This window comes from Rhinopithecus roxellana, chromosome 1 (assembly GCF_007565055.1).
Source record: "Rhinopithecus roxellana isolate Shanxi Qingling chromosome 1, ASM756505v1, whole genome shotgun sequence".
NCBI lineage: Eukaryota > Metazoa > Chordata > Mammalia > Primates > Cercopithecidae > Rhinopithecus > Rhinopithecus roxellana.
The window spans coordinates 58,022,742-58,032,068 of record NC_044549.1 but is presented as its reverse complement, the minus strand read 5'-3'; the positions used below and the strand labels follow the sequence as shown (position 1 = coordinate 58,032,068).

The 9,327-nt window shown below is 55.3% G+C and overlaps 1 protein-coding gene across 4 annotated transcripts in view; it reads right to left on the bottom strand.

Annotated features, from left to right (window-relative positions):
* Window positions 1–312: 312 nt before the first annotated feature.
* The window catches only part of PFKFB4 (6-phosphofructo-2-kinase/fructose-2,6-biphosphatase 4), a 40,441-nt gene continuing 31,426 nt past the window's right edge, over window positions 313–9,327 (bottom strand). For 2 of the 4 annotated variants that reach the window (XM_030915756.1, XM_010370372.2), the window contains exons 10-14: window positions 8,142–8,246; window positions 6,310–6,439; window positions 6,146–6,208; window positions 4,592–4,656; window positions 313–2,436 (exon numbers count right to left, since the gene is read on the bottom strand). In XM_030915756.1, the coding sequence (XP_030771616.1) occupies window positions 2,377–2,436; window positions 4,592–4,656; window positions 6,146–6,208; window positions 6,310–6,439; window positions 8,142–8,246 (423 nt within the window). In that variant the 3' untranslated portion in view covers window positions 313–2,376. Of the gene's footprint in view, window positions 2,437–4,591; window positions 4,657–6,145; window positions 6,209–6,309; window positions 6,440–7,483; window positions 7,624–8,141; window positions 8,247–9,327 lie in introns of those variants that run through there. The other 2 variants (XR_004052889.1, XM_030915815.1) reach the window with 2 other exon arrangements.

Sequence of the window (9,327 nt, the reverse complement as noted above, 5' to 3'; positions counted from 1 at the left end):
AATCCTTCCCTTAACAATGCTCCACTCCAGCTTCACCACCCCCTCCACATCTGCCTCTTGTTCAGGGCCAAGGGCCCCACACCCCAGGTCAGCCCAGGGAAGACTCAGGCCCCTGCCCACGTGTGCCAGGCCAGGGCTCACTCCAGGGCAGCACCATTCCTCTTCAGTGAGAGTGAACATGGGGGTGGAAGCTGAACCAAGGATCCCGACACAGACCTTCGAGGAAGACCACAGCACCAGGCATCGACAAAGCAGGCCAGAAAAAAAAAACACTTCACAAATGGAGAACTGGCTATCAAATACAACCTGAGATTATTTTTTAAAGAGTATTTATTGCAAAGAATGCTGGACACAGTGTTGCATGTGGCTGAGATTCGATACCATCCATTCTGGAGAACTCGGGAAAATATCTGGAACATGGGCACGCCGGCCCGCATGGCCGAAATGTGGCAGCCAATCAGCCATGCCACAGCCCATGCGGAGACCATGCCAGGGCAGAGGCCGGGGGGCTGCCCCCACTCATGCCCTGATCCCTGGACGTCCCTCTGCCCTGTCCCCAGTCCTTGTAATGCATCCAGTCCAGCAGCTCCTAACTCCCCTCTGTACACAGAGAGAAAAGGCCTCAGTGGTCTCACCTCAGGTGACATCCAGAGGTACATGCACTGTTGCTGACCAAGGGGCCCCACTATGGCTAACAAGTGTGTCCAGGTGACAAAAGTCACCGAAACTCCAAAAGACCCAGAAGCAAAGGCTGCAGTCCCCCTGCCCCAAAGGGAGTGGCATGGTCCTTGGGCTCTGGGTCTAAAGGGTTTGGGGCTCTGACAGATGAGTGTGGAAGGAGGATCCTGCCCCTGCTCCGCCTTGGACATCTCTTAGGAGAGCAGCACACAAGGATGAGACCACCAGCCAGGGCCAGGGATGCTAACTTCTCTCAGGGGCAGGTGGCATCTGAGGCTGCAAAGCCCTGGGAGGCTGGAAGGATGTGCTGTGCTCCAGGCACAGGCCAGGGAAGGCTCCGGACACAAAGGACTTGGGATCCAGGGGCCTGGCTTTCCCAGAGTCCACCTGTGGACAGCAGGGCACCCGATTACCAGTCCAGACACTTTCTGACCCAGCACCACAACTTGCCAGCCAGTGTTTGCCAGCTGTAAACAGACTGCCCAGGCGCCTCTCTGGGACCAAAAGAACTCAGGGGCATGACAGACACTGGACTTCACAAGGCCATTTTCACCAGACTCACATGCACATGAATGGAAAGCTGTGCTGCAGCTGGGAAAATCCTCCCTTGCCCAGGGACTGCCTATGGGTTCTGCCTTCTCCCTTCCTCAGGCCCACAGGCAGAAGTCAACAAACACCAGAAAAGTTTTACAGGACCATACAAGTGTTTCTGAATCATTTATGGCAAATGCATGTCTCTGCCACCAGTGTACATTCCTGTGTGGACACAGGCAGCAACAGGCGAGAGGCCACCTCCCCTTCGGCTGCCAGTGTTCACAGCCAGGGAAGGGGAGAGGGGGCGGCAGCCTCTCCCTCGAGCACTTCGGTGTGTGCACCAGGAAGGTAACTCGTATGCTGCCCTGTCTTGAGGTGGTTTTACTGTGAGAGCAGGCCTGAAGTGGCATCCCTGGCCACCAGCTCCCCTAAGCATACCTAAGTAGCCGGGTACATGCACAACAGGGGAGGGGCGACCACAACTGCCCCCCTGCCCGCACATTTCTGTGCATTGCAATGTGCCGAAGCAAGCGCATTGCTTCCATGAATGCCCGCAAATAAGGGTGACATGGATACAAGGGCCTGGCCAGTGGCTGCCTGGGAAGCATCTGCTGTGGTTGGGGCTCTAGTTCCTGGTGGGTAAGGATGGGAAGGGCTCTCCCTCTCACCAGAGGCAGCAGAAGCTCAGGGCCCCATGAACACCTGGCCTCTGGCTCAGGCAGTGACCACAGAGAGGATGGTAGAGGCCCTGCGGAGTCACCAGGTCCACGCTGGGCAGCTGGGCCACAGTAGGAACATCACTGCAAGCACTTTCCTTTCACATTGTAGGGTTTCACACTTCACAAAGCCAACTGAGCTGGCGAGAGTGAACACCTAAGAGCTGCGCTGGAAGAATCTGGGGCTGGGCAACCACCGCACAGCCCATGCAGATGCAGTCTGGTCAAGTGACTCTTAGCAGCAGGTCAGGAGCCATGCACAACCTTGTTGCCGACTGTCATCAAAGAGCCAGGTGCGCTGGAGCGGGGGTTCTGGGTTCCGCCAGCCATGTGTGGCTTCAAGAATATCCCTGCATGGCATGGTGACTATCACACACACTGGAGGGCCTGGAATGACCCCCTCTGCAGAGACCAGTGCCTGCCTAATGGTCACAGGGGATGAACATGGTCACTGGTGAGCAGGCACCGTGACAAGGGCTTCCTCTGGAGGTCTTGAGATGTCCACGTTCTGTACAATAAAAACACAGAGCGTTCACTCCATGGCAGGAATAGATGAGATGCCTGCTGTCTAACCTTCCTTATCACTGTGGCTCATCAGGCTTCACATTCTCACTGTAGCAGCCCTGGCCGCAAGATTCTAGAACGTAAGCTTCCCTAAGAATGCATAGCCAAGAGCTTCGTGCCACACAGTGGGTGGATGGACAATAGAACAAAGGTGCGGTGGAGGAGCCACCACGTTTCCTGCTCCACTGCAGCCAGGTCAGGCAATACCCAAAGCAAGGCCACTACCTCCTCCTATCTTAGGGCTGGGTCAATTGAGGAGGAACCCCTGGCTTGGGGATTTTATCCTCATTTTTGGGGCAGGGATGGGGTTCAGCTCCCAGGGGTGCCTCCTTCCTGGTTTAAAGTGTGGGCACACAGGTGTCAGAGGTGCCCCAGAAGCCTAAGGGCATTTCCTGGTCTGCAGCCTGGTCTGTCCCCTCAGAACTGGGGCACAGGGCCTCCTGAAGCCCTCAGCTATCGACAGCCCCCACCAAATTGCAGAGCTCAGTCCCATCCTTGGCCTGTTGGGCTCAGGGTGTCTCAGGCCTGAGGAATAGGGAATCTGAAACTTCCCTTAGCTCTCTGAGGCTGTCTTACGTGCCCCCGAGCCTGGTGGCCCTCCTCCCAGCTGTGGGCCCTGGAACCATCACCTGCAGGAGCTGGTCACTGATGACCTGAGCTACTGTCTTATGCAACATGACATGCCCAGATCTGCAGGGAGACAGACATGACTCCCATGGCCCACAGCCTGGGCTCATAGGACCGGCCCCTGGAATTGTAGGGGCAGGTATAATTCTTATTGCTGGGCAGGCTTCCTGAGGCACCCCTTTTCCACCACAGCCTGCCCCAACGGATGGGCCGGAAGGGAGCCATCCAGGAACCTGGGGTTAGTAGCAGTTTGCCTCTGAGAAGCACCCACCCATAGTGGGCAAAGTGACCGTCAGTCACACTATGGTGATGGACTGGCAGGGTCAGCTCCCAAGGGCTGCCAGGCCCAGGGGCCTCTCTTACCATCACCCTGCCAGGCCCAGGGGCCTCTCTTACCATCACTCTGTCAGCACTGGGGGCCCAGTGCCATCTGGGCCTTCCTTGGCCCAAAGGATGCCAGTTGGGAGGTGTCTTCCCCTGTGACTTGTGGGTACTAAATTGGGCCTGGGCTGAACTTGGCCAAGACATGCACGGACTCTCAGAGCAATGGGAAGAGAGGCCTGCAGGGTAACTGGTCCTGCTTGGGGGCAGTGGTGTTGGGAAGGGACAGGACACATCTACACAGCTATGCTATGAGGTCCAAGGCCAGATGTCCTGGTCCAGTCCAAGGCCTGCACCCTCAGCAGGGACCCAGAGCCGAAGCAGGCCCCATCATGGATGGCAACAGGCATCACTGAGGCCCAGGAGCCTTCTCCGTGCAATGGACTCCAGGAACTGGGACCAGGGCTCCCAGAAGTGTAGGTCCTACCCTTGGCCCCAATGGGAGAGGGAGCCACCATTGTGGAGGGACCCCACATAGGACCAAGAGTGGTTCTGAGCTACACTCTGAAGAGCTTCTACTTTCCACAAGGCACTTGGGGAGCACAGGTGGTGACTGCTCTTCTGGACCAAGGTCTCCACCCCCTGCGGAGGCCCCTTCAGCATCTGCATGGCCCTTTCCCCAAAAGTGCATGATCCCATTTTAATTTTTAAAGGTGCTGTGGTTAGAAAAGGGGCTCATGAGGCCTCGGCTGCAGGGATGGGGAGTGGGAAGAGTAAGCCTCATTCTTAGCCTCTAGCCTCTTTCTCACTGAGCCCAAGGGCCCCCTTGACTTAGACCTCCAAGGAGCTGCTGGAGAGCCCTGTGGCTCCTCAAGTCCTGGGGGTCCAACCACACCCAAGCTCAGGCACTCCTGAGCCTGGTGGCTCAGCATCAGGGATTTCCCCATCCGCAGGGCAGGTACCTTGGGAAGGGCAGATGCAGGCCCCACCCAGAGCCAGGGCCCCGCCCTGCTGATAGGACAACAGTCTTGGCAGAAGATTCAAGATCCCTCTGGCAGGTGCCCCAGCTGGGCCTGGCCCTGGAGGATGTGCAGTCTGGATACCCCCACATCAGGAACACCCCACTACCCCAGCAGTGACCCCATTGCTACCTGAGGCCTGTCCCGGTGTGTGTTCACAGCGGCCACATTCAGGAATATGGACTCCACTTTACAACCTGCCAAAGAGAAGATGCAAATCCATCCCCACTCCTGAAAGGCAGCTGAGCCGCAGAAGCTAGAAACTTCTCTTGGAGGGGGCTCTGGGTGTGTGGAATGGAGCAGCCATCTCAGCCTCACTCTAGTTCTTCCACTTTAGGCAGCTCTGGGGAGCCCCGGGAGGAAGGACGAGACACCCTGCCAGACCCATACTTATTCGTATGTGACGGCCCAGACAGGGCCACGCAGAGGCCCCAGGCTCCCCAACCCCAGGACCGAGAGGGATCGGGGGAGCAGCAGGCCTAAGCTGAGGTCACTGACTCTCAAAGTCTTCAGGGCCCCCAAACCACCCACATCCCAACTCTACCATGCAAGGCCCAGTCAACCACATGCCAGGTGCACAGTGCAATGGGTGATGAGGCCATTATCACACTGGAGTGACATCAGCTGCCACTGGGCTTCACAGCCATTCCCCCAAGAGCACCTGTGTTAAAGGTGAGGAGCTAAGACCTGAGAGATGAAGAAGTTGCCTGAGGTCTCTGCCGGTATAGCAAGAGGCAGGGGTGGGACTCACACTGCCCTGCACCCAGAATAAAGTCCAGGCCCTGGGGACCATGGGGCCTTGTAGGGGTTTGGAAAAATCAGTAGAAAAGCCCCTCATGCAGGTAGGCAATGGGTAAGCAAAGTCACTGGGGAGGACTTCTGTGGCCACATAAACTTTTTCACAACAAACTTTTTTTTTTTTTTTTGAGACGGAGTCTCGCTCTGTCGACCAGGCTAGAGTGTAGTGGTGCGATATCGGCTCACTGCAAGCTCCGCCTCCCGGGTTCACGCCATTCTCCTGTCTCAGCCTCCTGAGTAGCTGTGACTACAGGCGCCCGCCACCATGCCCGGCTAATTTTTTTTGTATTTTTAGTAGAGACGGGGTTTCACCGTGTTAGCCAGAATGGTCTCCATCTCCTGACCTCGTGATCCGCCCGCCTCGGCCTCCCAAAGTGCTAGGATTACAGGCGTGAGCCACTGCGCCCGGCCCCACAACAAACTTTTTAAAGGCAAATTAGGGCCGGGGATGGTAGCTCATGACGGTAGCTCATGCCTGTAATCCCAGCACTTTGGGAGGCCAAGGCAGGTAGATTACCTAAGGTCAGGAGTTCAAGACCAGCCTGACAACATGGTGAAACCCTGTCTCTACTAATAATACAAAAATTAGCTGGGCATGGTGGCAGGTGCCTGTAATCCCAGCTACTTGGGAGGCTGAGGCAAGAGAATCACTTGAACCCAGGAGGTGGAGGTTGCAGTGGGCCGAGATCACGCCATTGCACTGCAGCCCGTGTGACACAGCAAGACTCCATCTGAAAGAAGAAAAGCATATTGGGAAAGGTAGTGGGGTAGTGGGTGAAGGAATGAAATTCCTAACACAATTTTCAAGGAATTTGGAGAAAATCATGGAATTGTGCAGAGATCCAAGGTCATGGCTACCCATGGTCAATGTTCAGGAAGCTTCCTTACCGTATGCCACAGGGGTCAGCTTCAGGACTGTGTGCAGTGGACACTTGAGGTAGGGCAGCTGTTCTGTAGACACAGAGGGGAATGGCTAGCACACGAGAAATGCCTGGTGACAGTGCCTACCTTCTCACACAACCCTCCCACCTCCCCCGGGGCATGGCCCGCACCTGCTGCCTTGTCGAGGAAGTAGGCCAGCAGGCAGCGCATCACAGCCTGGTGGCAGATGACCAGCACATTCTCTTGCCTCTCCAGCTCCATGATGACAGGCTCCAGTCTCTGGACCAGGTCCTCGTAGGACTGCAAGGGCAAGCAGAGAGGTGTCCCTCAGGCCTGGCTCCAGGGGAGGGACAGACACATCCCGGACACTGGGCCACCTTGTACTCCTGCAGCTGCTCACCATTCTGGGAAGCTGTGACTGGGCCTCCTCCAGCCTAGCCTTCTGAGGGCATGGGGGTGGGCAGCTGAGGAAAGGAGCCACCTCTCCCATCTCAGGGCCAGGTTCGGGTAGGATTGAGAGTGCAGAGCTGGGCCTCAGGCTCCATCCCAGGGTCCACCTCAGTGCCCATCCATGGGGCTCTGCACTGAATCCTCAGCTATGGAATTTATGTGACTGGAGAAGACACTGCCTGCTTCCAGCCCACAGCAAACAGAGTGCACCAACAAGAGTGCAGGGGAAGAGAGCAAAGACCTGGAACTTTCTGGAGTGTGACTCATCAGAAACAGTTGGGGTCCCCTGGAACTATCCTCAGTTTATCTGCCCAGTATCTTCCCCCTATGCCTGCCGCAATGTACGGTTTGGGCCCCTGCTGGGCCTCTCGACCCGGCAGGTTTAGAGATTTTCATCAGTTTCATCCTTTTGCACACAATGAGTGGTCCTTCAAAAATGGCCTCCAGCAGTCGGAATTGAATGTACCCCAGCTTTGATTAGGAAGCAAGAATGACACGCTGATTTGTGCCAGCTCCTGGTAGTTCTGAGAAAATCATAGATCAGTTTTTTTTGGTAACATGAATTTCTCAACCAATTCTCCTCCCTGTATTCTCAAGTTTGAGCAGCCAGCTGCTTTGTTTCTCCTGACCGTTATCTGGGTTGGTTCTAAATCTGAACTTGGCCTCACAACATGATGTGGGGAATAATTAATGTTTCTAAGAGCTATACTATCCCGAGGATGGTACAGTGTGGGGGCCTGTGAGCCTAGTTTCTGGGTGGAGGTGCTTCTACATGTGTATATATACATGTACATATGTGTGTTGATGGGGGATATTTTTATTTGGCCCCTGCCCCAGGCCACCTCCTGGAATTCAAAGGAGATGCCTCAGTCAAGGTGACCCTCAGTTTCTGACCTGGGGCCGGGGCTGACCTCTGTCAGAGAAGGTGACAAGTGCAGTGGCTTGTGGTAGCCAACTCATGTGTGGAAGGTCTCCCCGGGTCTGGTGCCAGGGCTGGGGGTGGTGCCTGGAGCCACAGGGAGGATGGGCTCAGCCTGTGACAAAAGGAAGCATCCAAAGGGTGAGGCCCGAGACAGGGACGCGAATGAGCTGAGACCCGAGTCCCAGGTCTGCCATGGTCTCCCCAACTCCCCAGCCATTTGAGCACCCTGGAAAGGGCCGACAACTCCCTGGGAAAGGAGCTGGCCTGGGAATTCCAGGGGACAGCGCACTGTCTATAGGGGTCCCAGGAAACCCTAACCCCACAGACCCCCCACCTCAGGCCCTGCCCTTCCAAATTCTCCAACCCTGGGAAGGGGAAAGACAAGAATGGAGAGCAGGGAGCCAAAGGTCTCCGGGTTGAAGGTCTGCCCTACACGGTACTGCCCACCCCACACCTGAGGAAGGGACTAAGGCCTGGGCCGCACAGCTGGGAAGGGGTGGAAATGAACCACACACCCAGGCTGGCCTGCCTCTGAGACCAGGCCCCTTCTGCTACCCCCGCAGCCCCTGTAGAGCCCCACAGGCCCTCAGCCACAGGTGGTACTCCCAGGCGGCCCCAAATCCCACCTACCTCCCCTTTAGGGTACCGGTACCGGTACTTGTCCTGGTCCCGCAGGGCGAACTCCAGTGGATAATTATCCTGAATTTCCTCATAGGTCATTTCCTCACAGACGCCCTAGGGAGATACCACAGTCATCACACCTCCTACAATGCCTAGAAGACAAGCCTTGGGAGTGTTTGGGGTGAGGCAGCATCAAGCAGAGGAGACCAAATTCATGGGCATTTCCTTGGCAAAGGGAACAGAAACCTGTCCAGGGAGGGGAGGCCCTCTAGGAACACTGATCAAGGTTCCTTGTTTGTAAAAAGCTACCAGGACAGCCTTGTCCACCTATCCATCACCCATCCAATACATACAGAGATGCTATGTGTTTTTTCTTTTCTGTGCTGTGAAAATACTACTTGTGAGTATAGGTTGTTATGCAAACTATGAAGGAAAACTTCACTTGTGTTATTTGGGACACACACACACACACAGAATAGATCATCTTCTACAAATGCCATTAAAAAAAAAAAAAAAAAAAAAAAAAAAAAAGCTGACCGGGCGTGATGGCTCATGCCTGTAATCCCAGCACTTTGGGAGGCTGAGGAGGTCAGGAGTTCAAGATCAGCCTGGCCGACATGGTAGAGGAGGCGGTGGTTGCAGTGAGTTGAGATTGTGCCACTGCACTCCAGCCTGGGCAACAGAGAGAGACTCCCTCTCAAAAAAAAAAAAAAGAAGAGTTGGTTGGGCATGTAATCCCAGCACTTTGGGAGGCCGAAACAGGTGGATCACCTGAGATCAGGAGTTCAAGGCCAGCATGGTCAACATGATGAATCCCCATCTCTACTGAAAATACAAAAATTAGTCAGGTGTGGTGGCGCACGCCTATAGGCAGGAGAATCGCACGTACCCAGGAGGTGGAGATTGCAGTGAGCCAAGATCGCAGCACTGCACTCCAGCCTGGGGAAGAGAGTGAGACTCTGTCTCAAAAAAAAAAAAAGATGGGGACATATTGTATTAGAGTGGGTCCTAAATCCAATCATTGGTGTCCTTTTAAGAACGCCATGTAGGCCAGGTGCGGTGGCTCATGCCTGCAACCCCAGAACTCTGGGAGGCTGAGGCGGGTGGATCATGAGGTCAGGAGTCTGAGACCAGCCTGGCCAATAAGGTGAAACCCCGTCTCTACTAAAAAAATACAAAAATTAGCTGGGTGTGG